The sequence below is a fragment of the Mustela erminea genome, chromosome X (genome assembly GCF_009829155.1).
Source record: "Mustela erminea isolate mMusErm1 chromosome X, mMusErm1.Pri, whole genome shotgun sequence".
In the NCBI taxonomy this organism is placed as follows: Eukaryota; Metazoa; Chordata; class Mammalia; order Carnivora; family Mustelidae; genus Mustela; species Mustela erminea.
Window position 1 is genome coordinate 57,235,946 of NC_045635.1, and position 13,377 is coordinate 57,249,322.

The following is a 13,377-nucleotide window of genomic DNA, read 5'->3' on the forward strand; positions in this document are numbered from 1 at the left end:
GACAAGACCTCACAGAGATGGGACCAAGAGAGTGAAGGAGTTAGGTGTGTCAGAAAATACCATTCTTGGGAGCTGGCACATGAACAGGGCTTTTTAAAGGATGGATAGAACTAACTAGAAAGGGCTGGAAAGGGCATTTCAGGTCAGAGGTCCGGGCATCAATGTAGAAGGATGTAGCTAGAACAGAGGGGCTGAGAGAAGGTAGTGCCTTCGAGCCAGGAAAGGCCCCATAACAGTTCAGCTGTAGTGTTAGCTAGGGGGACCACCTCAGGAATGTGAGGTCCTGTCTTGTAAGATATAGTGTTTTATATTCCAAATCGGTGGCCACAATGTGGGGCTCTTTATCCCACAGCCAGGAAACAAGTCCAGACACTAAGGAGTCTAGCGTGGTGGGCAGCACCTTTCATGAATACGCCAAATCACCAACTCTTAAAAAGGACTGTTTCATGTGTAGTGGCCCGAGGCCTGCATGTTCTAGAACCATGGCTCCAGGTGCCAATAATGGGTCCACTGTGTTATCAACAGAAATCGCCTGACCCCTTGCCATTCTGGGTATTTCATCTGACTGAAAAGCAGGCACAAAACTGGGTTATGGGGTTGGCAAGTGTGCCACTTGGGATTCCCAGTTAGAAACAACAGAAACCAACCCTGGTGAATTTAAGCAAAACAATTTTATTGGAAAGCTATGGGGGAGCTTGGGGAAGAGTTGGAGAGGCCGGGGAATCAGAAACTGGTGGGAAAAGGGGAACTTGGCATCCAAGGACATAGCCACGTCTTACACAGGACTGTTGGGTCTCTGGTATTGGCAGCGTAGTCCCCCACTGTGGTCGCCACCAATGTGGCATGAGAGGAAATGCTTCATGACCCTGATGCCTCTGACTTCCTCCCCCTCCAGACCTAAGGTATTAGGCACAAGGGTCTGATGTGCTTAACTGAGGTCCCAGGCCCAAGCCCAGGCGACTCGGAGCCTGGGGCCCAGGGTCTCAGGCCTTAGGGTTGTCCCTCCTCAGGAGCGCCTCACCTCCAGCAGGAGCCACTGTGGCGACAGGCCTCTCCAAGACCAGCAGGGGGCTGCAGGCCCTGAGAGGAGTTCCCTGCACCCCGCCCCCCAAACAACTTAAGTGGATTTACTAATTGTGTCTCTAAGGGAAATAAGAGCAGCCCCAAGGGTGCCTTGCCCATACCCCCTGGTGTGGTGCCAGTCAGGGCACAGCCAAGGTAAAGTGAGGCAAACCACCACAGGCCCGCCTGTCAAGAGCCCTCTAAGGTCACAGACTTCTGACTCACCGTGACAGGTGAGGTGCTGGCTGAAGGCCAAGGGGGGGGGGGGTCACACAATGGCTGTGAGGGACAAAATAACAGTATCAGCTTTGACCACTTCAGAAACAAAGGACTGCCAGGGCTTCCACCCATGTCTCTGTACTTGCACTGAGAGAATCAGCATCATCTCCCTCTCTCTCTCTTTTAATTGGGAATTGTTTTGATTTTACTTATTTTGTTAATATTTATGAAAATCAGTGCCACTGTTAGAAAATCAAGCTAATTAATGAGGGCAGGTGAAAAAAATCTAAAGCCCCCTTCCTCTCTCCCCAACCCCCTGTCCCTCCCCAGAGGTAACCACTGCCATCCGTTAGGTATGCAGCCTTCCAGACACTTCGGTACATTATGATCTATAGTTTGGTTTTGCAAGGTTTTATTTTACATGAAAACAATATTTAACTGCTCCACAATATTTTTTTCCTACTTAACAGTGTGCCTTGGAGATATTTCCGTATCAGCACATATAATTTTTAACGGCTATATGGTATTAGCTCTGTACCACCAAGGATCTAAGTCGGGCTCAGAGACATGCACCATTTTGCATCTTGAAAGGTAGCTAACCCCCTAAATCGTTCTCCAACAAGCCTGCTATCACTTGTGTTTCCTGGTTTTCTCCTAGCCCAAATGAGATATTATCATGAAGAAAAACCATGGCTTTCTGATGGACACAGTGTGTTTCACTGTTCTGTTCATTTGTATGTCACTGATCACCCGTGAGGTTGAACATTAACCATATCCAGGCTGTTGGAGCTAAGAACAGCTCCCATAAACTGTCAGCAGGAGCATGCATTAGTACAATTGCTCGGGAAAGCAGTTTGTCAATACGTGGTTAGGAAAAAGACTCTTAAGCCTGCAGGACCCCCAAATTCCCCTCCAAGCCTAAAGACCCAGGAACTCCAACTCCGCATCCTTACCCCTAGAGAAACTCACACACATGCACAGAGAGACATCTTTTAAGTATATTGATTGCCACAAAACACTGGGAAGAACCTACACGCCCACCAATAAGGGGATGGATAAATTGTGATGATTCATACAACTGAATGTCTATCATACAGCAGTACATAAACTAGAGCTATATGTATCAAAATGGTTAAATCTCAAAAACAATACTCAGTGAAAAAAAAAATCATGTTCCAGAACAATACACACATTCTATCAATTATGCCCACTTAGAAAACATAAACATTCTATATTGGCTATGGATATATACACACATATACATATATATGTACACATATACATATACATAGACACACATACGTCTAAAAACACAGACCAGAAGTAAACATACCATTTCCTGGGTAGTGCTTACCTCTGTGGAGGAGGGAAAGTAAATGTGACAGGTGAGGAACATCACTTGTGCCTGATTCTATTTAGTGGAGAGAGAAAGGACTGGAAGCCAATATGGCCAAATGTTAAAACCTGTTCACTCTGTGTAAGTGGGTATCAATATCTATCACAGCACTTGTCTGCCATATATTTTTCTAATCTAATCCTTTTGTGTCACTGTGTCAATGTATACAGTCAGCATAGAGATTTGTTATTTGGGGAGGGGTTGCCCACTTCCTCTCAGAGTTTCTTTTCTTTTGTAAGGTTTCACTTTTTTAAGGGATCTCTACACCTGATATGGGGCTCCAACTCACCACACACCTCCCCACCCGCCCCCAGGATCAAGAGTCATAAGCTCTATCAACTGAACCAGCCTGGTGCCCTGTTCTTAGAGTTTCTATTTCCTAAAAGGGGATTTTTTTAATTCCTTCTCCTCCTAACTCATACTCATTTTGGATATGTTTCTACCATTGTTCTTTATTTTCCCACACACTTTCTCATTGTCTCTTTCCTTCCCACAGACTGACAGGGTACTGTCTATGTGACCTTTGCCCCTAGAGTAGTTTGACAATCATACACTGTATTCCTACTTATAGAAATTGTCACCCTTAATTTCTTGCTCTTGTTGGGGTCAGCATTTCCAGTGACACTCAAGTTTTTCTACTGGGAACACCAGAAAACAAACAAACAACAACCCACGAAACCCTATTTTTGATGCAGGTGCAAGGGATCAATTATAAAGTCACTTAGTACCACCATATTAGACAAAACCAAACAATTCCACTGTACCATGTAAAACCAAAAGGAGAACTTTAATAAGCTTTTACGGCACTGCAATTACAGGAACATTAACCCATAACATGCAACAGAAATGATGATGCCTTCTGGACATAGTTAACAGATAAACTTGACATTACGGTTAACAGCAACATAGTCTACCAAAGAAAACAAACGCAACTTATCTCAACTTTCTGGTTAGAAAATGTATGTTTTTACTGCAATCTCAAGTAGCGTTTAGAAAGTTTAGTCTTCCTTTCCTAACCTCTAAGATAGACAGTGTGATTTTTAATGCAATCGCACACAACCGTTTTCACATTGGAAATAATCACAAGGAATCAACAGGTGCAGATTAATCACGGCTTTCATTGCAATTGTTAATTTCGAGAGGGCTCCGGCGGTATTGTGGGTTTCAGATGGGGACAATCATCTGACCAGGAGTAAAGAGCCCTGGTCTTAGAGTGGGGGAGGGAACATGCAGCGGCACACGGGGCAGGTGCCTGACTTCTGAAGCCAGATGGACACGCACGGCTTGTGGAAATAGTGGTGGCAAGGCAACTCAGTTGCCACCTCCCCCTTCACATATTCACTACAACAGATGGGGCAACACATTTCCTGCCCCACTGCACTGTGATCTTCAGTGACCAGGATCTCGGGGAGAGTGTCGATGCTCTCCTTGCTGGCCGGCGGATTGGCCACCTCCACATCCACAGCGAGAGACTCCAAGTGCGCAAGGGCGGTTTCCATCGCTTGGGCCAAGCGTTCTTCAAGTGCCATGTAGGTGAGAAACTGAGGATCCACGTAGGAGATGGCTTCGGCCACCCCCAAGCCGTCTGCGAACCCATCAAAGAGGCTCCAATCCACTTCGAGGTCTTCGCTCACGCTGGAGTCGTCTTCAAGGTTGTTGTTTCCATCCAGCATGAACACCCCGGGCTGCAGGAACTCCTGACCCGATTCATTATCCCCCTCACTGCTACTCTCATTTTCATTGTACTGGAGCCAAGGAACTTCGCCTCCTCTCGGGGACACCTGCTCCTCCTCCCGAAGACATGCTCCTTGGATTTCTTCAAGTTGGCCATTGCCACCACCGCTGCCACTGCCGCCACCACCACCGCCGCCGCTGCCGCCGCCGCCGCCACCACCACCGCCAGTGCCACCACCACTACCACCACTGGCCCCGGCGCTAGAGCTGGCCCCAGCGCTGGTGTTCCCCCTGACCTGCTCAGCCTCGTGTTCTTCCTTCCCCGGCAGAGTTTCCCAGCTTTCCCCGCTGGATGAGAGATTTTGCTCCCGTCCGCGATACTTGCGACGCAGAGCAGCAGTCCACTCTTTGTCGCTGTCGGAGTCTTCGTCGCAGTACTTGTAGTAGTCGTCGCTGTACGTCCAGAAGTCGGGGTCGGCCATGGTTCGTCGGCGTCTTGGCACCTTCTCTGGCTTCACTTGGTCCTTCCTGGCCTCCCTCTTGTCTTCGGGGTACTTCGGCTCAGAGTAGCCGCTTGAACTCTCGCCTCTGGCTCTTCTTGCCAGGCCGTCCGAGCGGCCTTCAGCCGTGTTGGCCGTATCCCTCCACCTGGAAGTACTATGTGGCATATCATCATCATCATCAGTATCAAAAAATATTTTTGGTTTCACGCAGTTGGGGCTGGCCAGATTTCTGATTTTGGGCCTCACCACCGGCTCCTCTGCACTCTTTGGGGGGTCTTCCCCCCCACCACAAATACTCACAGGAGCCCTGCTGGGACGTGCAGGTAAACTCTGCTCCCGCCTCTGCCTCTCCAGGCTGTCGCCGGTGGTTGCCACCTTGCCTTCAGCAGATGTCTGAGAGGCCATGCTACTTTGCTGCAGGAACTCGGCTCTGCTAGCAGAGCGTCTGGCCGCAGGGACTGGATCTAACTTGTCAAGCTCCTCTCTCACATCACGCTTAAAGCTAGAGAACTGTGGGGGCACCCCAGCCAAGGACCTGGCCCCTTTCTCTGGGTCATACGGCTTATCATCTTTAAACTTGCCAGTTTTCCCTCTCACTGGCACTCGCTCAACAGGCCCAGCCCCCTCCTCCTCACTATCATCTGCCCCGAAAGAGTCAACATGTCCATAAGCCATTCCTCTTCTGCTACCCGAGGCCCTGTACTCTCTTGGTGGGTACCTGGAGTAGTCCTCATTATCAACATTCAGGCCGGCTCCAGAGCTCTCGCTGTCTTCCCAACTACGACGAGTGATGGAAAATGGCGACCGGCTCCTCTTGGTGGTTTGACTGGGGGCTGATCTGTGCATTGGGACTTCCGAGGTCGTCTTTCTCTGGCTGGAAATCCTTTCCTGCTGGCTCGTGGATGGCCTGAAACTGACATAAGCATGCCTTCTTCCATACCTCCTGCCTGTATTGGACTGATACCCTCCTGCTGGCTTGGGCCACACAGGCTTGCTAGATTCCTGACCCATGGCTCTGCCTTAGCAGGGTTTCCAATACAGCTGGGCCTTGAGTGGAAAGGCTCCTGCTCCCTGCACAAGCTTTGGAGATGGGAGCGCCAACTCAGTTCGGAATAAGAGAGCAGGGAGATCTATTTCCACTTCAGCAGGCAGGTAACAGAAAGAATAAGGGGCCTTTACAATTAGTTTCACTTTCTTCTAAGGCCTGAAGTAGCATTCCAGTGACTGTCAGGTGTAGACCTGGAACACATTTTTAATGTTGGCAAAATGATTACAAAACTGGGTTGATAGGAAAGCCAGACTTACGGGAGAATCTGACAGAAGATTGGGGGCAGGGGCAGTGACTGGACCCTGGGAAGGTGGGTGAAGCACTGTGGAATTATGCCAACGTGGAAGAGGAAAGACTGCTGCGGTTATTTTATGGGGTGTCTGTGTCTTTTCTGAGCCCTGCAGACAGACAGGAGAAATGCAAATTGGAATAGGGTGGAAAATATAGATCACCACATGTTCGTGAGTGCTGAGGTGTCAGGAGGAGAGGGGCAGGTGGAAGTGGGGGCAGAACCAGCCATCATGCTGTGAAGAGAGGCCTGTGTTTGTAGGGGGAGGGGACAGGTGTATTGGGGAGAGGCATTAGCGTCAGACAGGATGAGACCTGTTCTGGATGCGGGCAGGAGAACGACAGGTGCAGGTGGGGTGACTTCAGAGGAGAGGGTTGTGTGCAAACATGACAGAGAGTGTGCATGCGTGGTCGTATGTGCAGCCGCTGCAACTCGGCGCAAGGACGCCTATGTATGTGTCTGTGGCAGGCAAGAAAAGCTTTGGTGGCACCGGCCAGGGGCAGCCTATGGTCTGCACGTGCATGTTCAGTGAAATGGGAGGCAACAATAGAGACAAGTCAGTGCAAGCAAATGCATCCACGAGAGGGACAGCACGGGAGAGGGATGTGTGGGTGGCCACTGGGTGGAACAGGGTCAGCAATCAGGGAAATATGTGTGTTTGTGAAGGGGGCTATAGCAGGGAGGAGGGGTTGTTGTCCCTGAGCGAGGATTTCTGTGAGTGTGAGTGTGAATGTGTGCATGCACGGCCGGGAACAGCAGAGGAAGGCTGTCTGTGCACAGATGCAGCAGGCAGGGAGCAGGGCTGGGAGCATTTGTGAGGGCTGTGTGAATGAGAGCGTGAGGGTGCATACGTACGTATGTGGCATGTGAAAGGGGGCCAGCAATCAAAGGGTATCCTGATGTGTGTATGTGGCAGGCAGGAGCTAAGGCAGCCCCCGAAGGGGTGTCTGTGTGTACTGTGTGTGTGTGCACTCACCAGAGCATACAGAGGCCGAAGAAGGAGGGGGCTGCTTCTGGTGGTGTGTATGGGGCAGGCCGTGAGAAGCAGGGAAGGCACTGAGGGTGTGACAGTGTGCAAGAGGGTATGTATGTGTGTGTATCCATGTGTGCAAGGGGAAGGGGATGTTCCAGAACCTTGAGTGGGTGGGGGGGTGCAGGGAGGGGGCTGCAATGGAAGGTGTGTGTGTGTGTGTGTGTGTGTGTGTACGTATGTACGCCCGCGGGCACGTGCGCGCATGCGTGTGTGCGTGCCATGCATGCATGCGTGTATGTGTAGGTCCCTGCCCACACACGCGAGACACGGCAGAGGGAGGGGGAGGGGGCCGCAATGTCATAATGAGGGATGGGGAAACGTTATGGGCTCAAACGGCAAATCCAAACAGATGGCCAGGGAAGGGGGAAAAAAGAAAAGGCGTGCGAGGGTCTAGTTTCTCCCTGGGAATAATTTGTTTTTCCGACAATTATTTTCCTGGGAACAATAATATATTTACCTAAAAATCTTAACAATTTACTATTCAGCAAAACAACTGCAAAATGGGGGAAGAAAGGCCATGGAGTGCTCCGCAAAGGGACCAAGAAGGGAGGAAGGAGGAGAGGGCCCCGACCACCACTCCCCTCTCAAACAGGGATTAAAGCCCTTCGAGTGGGGGCCACGCCACACAGAAGGGGCTGGGAGACGGAGGAGGGAGCCTCCAGTCAGGTCGTGGGACACAGGCCTCACTCTGCAGTTAGGTCTTGCGTCCGCCCCACCCCTTCCCGAGGGGCGAGCCTGAAAAATCTGTTCGCAAGAGGAACCCGAATCCTTGTCCCCATGCCAGGTCCCCCGTCCCACCGCCCCGTCTGGAGGAGTTGAGGAAGGAAACAGTCTTCACTCACCCAGTCCGGACACCCTCACGCTTTCGAGAGGCGCAGAGCTCTTGGACCTCCGACCACCACGACCGACCGACCGCCAGAGCCGCTGCTCCTGGTCTCCAGCTCCTCCCCCGGCAGACAGCAACAGGGCGGGCGGCGACTGCGGCGGAGGAAGTGATTGTGGCGTCGGTGGGGCCCGCCCCCTTGATGTGGCGGGGGCGGCAGCTGCTCTCGACAAATCAGGGTGGGCCCCAAAGCATTATTTCATTTTAAATGATGAAATCGTCAAGGATACTGAAAAGGACAGCAAAAAATGTAACCAACAGCCAGCTTTAACAAATGTTAAACATTTCGCCAAACTCCCTTCTGTTGTCTTTTTTTTTTGAAGATGAAATCTAAAAATTCTTTTTTATTAATTCCAATATTAAAGTAATTATAATAATATATCGTACCCTATGTTATATGTTATGGCTTTTACTAGAAATATGGAAAATGTGAAATTATATCTAGGACTGTAATTATTTTCAACCTGATAATTGAAGCAATTGAATTGTTTACAGTAGAATTTCTTGCTGTTAATTACAAAATCAAGCTTCTCCATCCAAAAGAAATCATCAGTCATAAAGCGCAATACCTGATCAGGATCCGGTAATCGCATTGCAGCTTAAAAATATTATAACTATACCTTCTGGATTTGTATAATTTTACTGAACTCCTGGTTTTTTAAAATTGCACTTTACAACGTATTTTTAGTATTTACATCTAATGTAACAATAGCAAAGTTTTGTTCTTGGAAATAAAATGCATAATAGAAGAACAAGAAATATTAGGGGTCACAACATAATAGAAATAGGATATATATATGTAACTGTCAAACCACTAAAGAAATAATATGTAGAACAAAGAGAAAAATCCATCTATCAAAGGGCAGAAATGGAGTGGGAAGCAACAAGAAAGGGTATTTTTTTAAAAGGGCAGGAATAAATCCAAATATATCAGTATGTAGTATGGATTAACACCTATAAAAAGCAGACTCTCATTTTAAGTATTTTGTTTTTTCGAAATCTGGTTATACACTGTTTATATGAGTTTCACGTAAAGCACATATAGAAATGGAAAATATGCCACTTAAATACTGGAAGGAACGAAGGAAGGAGGGAGGGAGGGGAAGGAAGGAATTTTAAAAAGAAGAAAAGAAAAGAGAAGGTAAGAGACATGTAGCAAAGTTAATATCAAAAAAATCCAAGGACTCAAAGTAAAAAACATTAAAGAGAACAAAACAGTTCGTTTCATTCACAGAGAAAGAAGACACAGTCAGTAAACTTTCTATGACAAGCAGTGTGATTTCAAAGTATATGAGGCTAATATGTTAAAATATAAAGAGAGATCAGAAAGTTTTCAATTATAGTGGGAGACTTAACCACACATATTATGGAATAAATGAACCAAATAGACTATAAAATAAATAATGATATAGAGAGACTGAATAACACAGTTAGTAAACCTAATCTATATACATTTTCTGTACTCAAGAAAGGATGCATTTTTCATCAAAAAATTAAAATATTTCAAATACACAGGAAAGTAGAGCATAAAATGCACGTTTGCATGTACCTGTCATACAGATTGAGCAAATTTATTTTCTTCAGATTCTCAGATCTGAACTGATACCCTTTGTCATTATTTATCATTATATGTCATTATTTATATATATATCATATTTGTTATTGACATATATGACATTCGTTATGACATATATGACAATATGTCATTATTTTTTATTAAATAATAAAAATTTATTATTTATTATTTATTATTATTTATCCGGATTTATCCCTGATATCGTTTCTTGTTCTGAAATCTGCTTTGTTTGGAATTAACAGTTATTCCAGCTTTCTTTTTATTAATGTTAGTGTGTATACCTTCCTCTGTCCATTTACTTTTCATCTCTCTGTGTCTCTATATTTAAAATGGGTTTCTTGTAAACAACATATACTTGGGTCTCTTTTTTAAAATCCATTCTGATTGTCCTTTGCTTTCTAAACTGGTGTAGTTAGACCATTCACAATTAAAGTGACTCTTGGTGTAGTTGGATTAATATTTGTCAAATTATAAGCATTTCCTATTCATTGCCTTTGTTCCTTGTTTCTTTTTTTGTCTTCCATTTTTTTCTGCCTTCTCTAATTTTAACTGGGCATTTTATAAAATTCCACTTTCTCTTCTCTTTTATAATGTCAATTATATTGCTAATTTTTACATTTTTTAGTGGTTGTCCTTAAGTTTATAATGTACGTTTCTAACTAATCCAAGCCCATTTTCAAGTGACACAACACTACTTCATGGGTCGTGTGGGTACCTTTTAACAGAGTATTTCCAATTCTTCCCTCCTGCCCCTTATAACTTTGCTTTCATTCATTTCACTTGTCCATAAACCATTATCATCCATTACATTGCTGCTATTATTTTTTTGAACTTACTGTTATTTGTTAGATCAGTTAAGAAGAAGAAAAATGCAAGCTTTTATCTTATTTATACTTTCATTTATTCTTACTCAAATCCCCTATTGTTTTTAAATGTAGATACAAGTTGCTGACCTATATCATTTTTTTTCTTTCTGAATAATTTCTTTTAACGTTTCTTCAAGGTAGATCTCAGGAGAGACATCATAACACTTTTTACCATATTTTACTTATTAAAAATGAATTAGTAGGTCTAGCTCACACTCATAGAGAGGGGATTACACAAGGGCAGAAATTCTAGGAAGTGGGGCTCACTTGGGCCAGGACATGGATTGGAGCATCTCAGCTTCAACAGGTATTGCCAATCCATTTTCCAAAGTGGTTGTACCAATTTATTTATTTCTAGGAATTCTTTCTATATGCCAGAGACCGGATGTCGGTTATATTTGTACAGTTGTAAATATCTTCTCCTAATTGGTGTTTTCTTTAATATGAAATTTATGAATTTATAAAAGTACTTAAAATAAACAATAGAAAGCTCTTTAAAATCCTGGAGACAAGACCTCTATAAATTTGACAAAACATGCAGGAGCAAAAAAAGAAAAGACTTAATTACATCTCCTGATAGGCAAAACTTATAGAGATAGATAAACAATTCTAAGTAAAGTAAAGCACAAATGAAAACCTGGGGACAATATACGCTGCTATATATATATATATATATATATATATATATATATATATGCATGCCTATAGAATGTTACAGCCTTTTCTTCTGCGTACTTGTCTCTCTCCTCTAACTGTATCACTGCTCCCCATAACCTACTTGAGTAACTAGTATCCATTATTGCATATTTTTCTTTATATGTGAATAATCATATACAGGTAGATGTATGCTATGTGTATATATGTACATGTGTGCTGTGTTCACGGGTTTTTGCTTGTCCTTTTTTTTAAAATAGGATTATCTATAGATTTTTGCCCTTCTTGCTGTGCTTACTAAGTAATACACCCTGAAATCAACTGGTAGGGCTTGAATTACTAATCTTCAGTGGCTGCCTAGTATTTATGTTGTGGATTTGCCATAATCTGTCCAGCCATCAACTGATTGATAGATGATTATGATTCTATGTTTTGTTTCTGTTTTGGTTTTTGACACTGTGAACACTGCTGTGCTACATGTCTTTGTACTTATAGGTCCTAAGGTGTCAGGGCCTTCATTTCCATGGAATAAAGTCCCAAAACTAGAACTACCACATCGAATGATGTGTAGCCTTTTAATTTTAGTAGATGATGCCAGATTGCTTTTCCCCCCAAGGCTGGGGCCCTTCCCATTTCCAATGCATGGCCCTACACCATGGCTAGCCTGACTGATCCTGGAGCACAGACTCCTGACCCATGCTGGGTCAACTAGACTCTTCTCCTAGGGATCTAAAAGTCAGAAGGAGACACACAGACACTGAGAGGACTGGAGCTGAGTCATGTTCAAATCAACCAATTCCGAAGACCACCCCAGGATCTTTGAAATACAGTCTTATCTTCTGCCCGTGTTAGCTAGAGTTGAACTCTGTTGTTGACGACTGAAAGAAACTTACAAACCCTGGTCAGGCTGAGCCCTGAACCTGGTCACAAACTCAGCCTTGATCCCAGCTGCAGTGTTAGCTCTGATCCATGCCACAGACTCAGTCATCACCAGAGTTGGAGATGGAGGGCCACTGCTGGCCCCAGATTCAACTAACCCCTGCTTGGCATCTTTCTGGCCAAGCTCTGGGCTGAAAGAGGGGACAGGAGAGCCAGTGGATACGTTTCAGCCACATTCATCAGAGCCTCAAAGTTAAGTACTCTTTGTAGCAATTAATGCTGATGACTTTGGAGACAGAGAGGAATTCCTTGTGAAGAATAATTGTAAGGTCGAAGCCAGTGATGGTTGGGGACGACTGTGTGTTAGGGAGTAATGGATCCAAAGGGAACTCTGATTGGAATGGGCATCAGGGGTTTGGCTGTGGAGACAGACAATGAGGGCAATCAACTCTGACCCTGGCTCAAGGTAAAGGGGACAGAGCAGGGATGTGGGGTGGGGGACCAGATGTCTGAAGCTGGATGGGGCTAGGCTGAGTCTCATGTTAGAGCCTGGATGGGTCCCGATGACACAGAGATGCTGGGCCCCAGGATCGCCTAAGAGTAGCTACCATCAGAAGAGGTTCAAGCAGCCTGCAGCTCAGAAGCTTCCTCCTTTGTCTCTCCTGTCTGGTATTGCCTGGCCGGATAGGATGGACCCCCATGCCGTCTGGCCCTTTCCTTGCTGTCCTGACTTCCCACAGGCTACAAAGCCACTTGCCCCCTTCTCCATCCCTCCAATGTCTCCTGCCCTTCATCCTTTCCCCTGGCTTAACTTCACATTGTGTGCCTCCTGCTGAGTGTCAGGGATTAGGCCTGTCTATTGTGGGATACAGCTCTCTTCTCTTCTCTCCAGAGCCAAGAAGCTCTCGCCAAGACCTGGTGCCAGCCTCTCCCCAAGGATCTCTGGCAGAAACCAGGTGGAGATTGCTGGGAGTGAGGCCGGAGGGGCAAGCCCAGAGCGTTGGGGAGGAGACCGACACTTGTCAAACCCCTATCATCTGCCAGGCTCTTTACATACGCTCGCTCATTTAATCTTCATAGTTAGTTGGCAAGGTAGCAATTTGTACATTCCAATGGGAAAGCCGAGGCTCAGAGATTGTAAGGGATTTGTCCAAGGCTACTCAGCTAGAGGTGGTAGAGCTGGAATTTGAGGCCAGGACCATCAGCTCCAAAGCTGGCTACTTCGAGGCCTGAGGCAGGAAGAGTGTGGTGGCCTCAGTTCCTGACTGAAAAGGAGGTCTACCAAGTGGGGCATT

General features: G+C 45.8%; 1 protein-coding gene across 3 annotated transcripts; it reads right to left on the minus strand.

The window, feature by feature from the left end:
* Positions 1-3,438: 3,438 nt before the first annotated feature.
* Positions 3,439-8,218, minus strand: PJA1 (praja ring finger ubiquitin ligase 1). Of its 3 annotated transcripts, XM_032330689.1 has the most exons (3): positions 8,067-8,216; positions 5,573-6,093; positions 3,439-5,008 (listed from the first exon to the last, which is right to left on the minus strand). In XM_032330689.1, exons 2-3 carry the CDS (start codon positions 5,863-5,865, stop codon positions 3,886-3,888), a joined length of 1,416 nt encoding a protein of 471 aa, XP_032186580.1. In that variant the 5' UTR covers positions 5,866-6,093; positions 8,067-8,216; the 3' UTR covers positions 3,439-3,885. The 3 variants fall into 3 exon arrangements, with proteins under 3 accessions (XP_032186580.1, XP_032186577.1, XP_032186579.1); XM_032330686.1 differs by having other exon boundaries at positions 3,439-6,093; positions 8,067-8,218; XM_032330688.1 differs by having other exon boundaries at positions 3,439-5,767; positions 8,067-8,217.
* Positions 8,219-13,377: the final 5,159 nt, after the last annotated feature.

Bases quoted from the DNA above. Each gene is read 5' to 3' on its own strand.
- PJA1 (XM_032330686.1), bottom strand. From the start codon at position 5,865: ATGGGTCAGGAATCTAGCAAGCCTGTGTGGCCCAAGCCAGCAGGAGGG.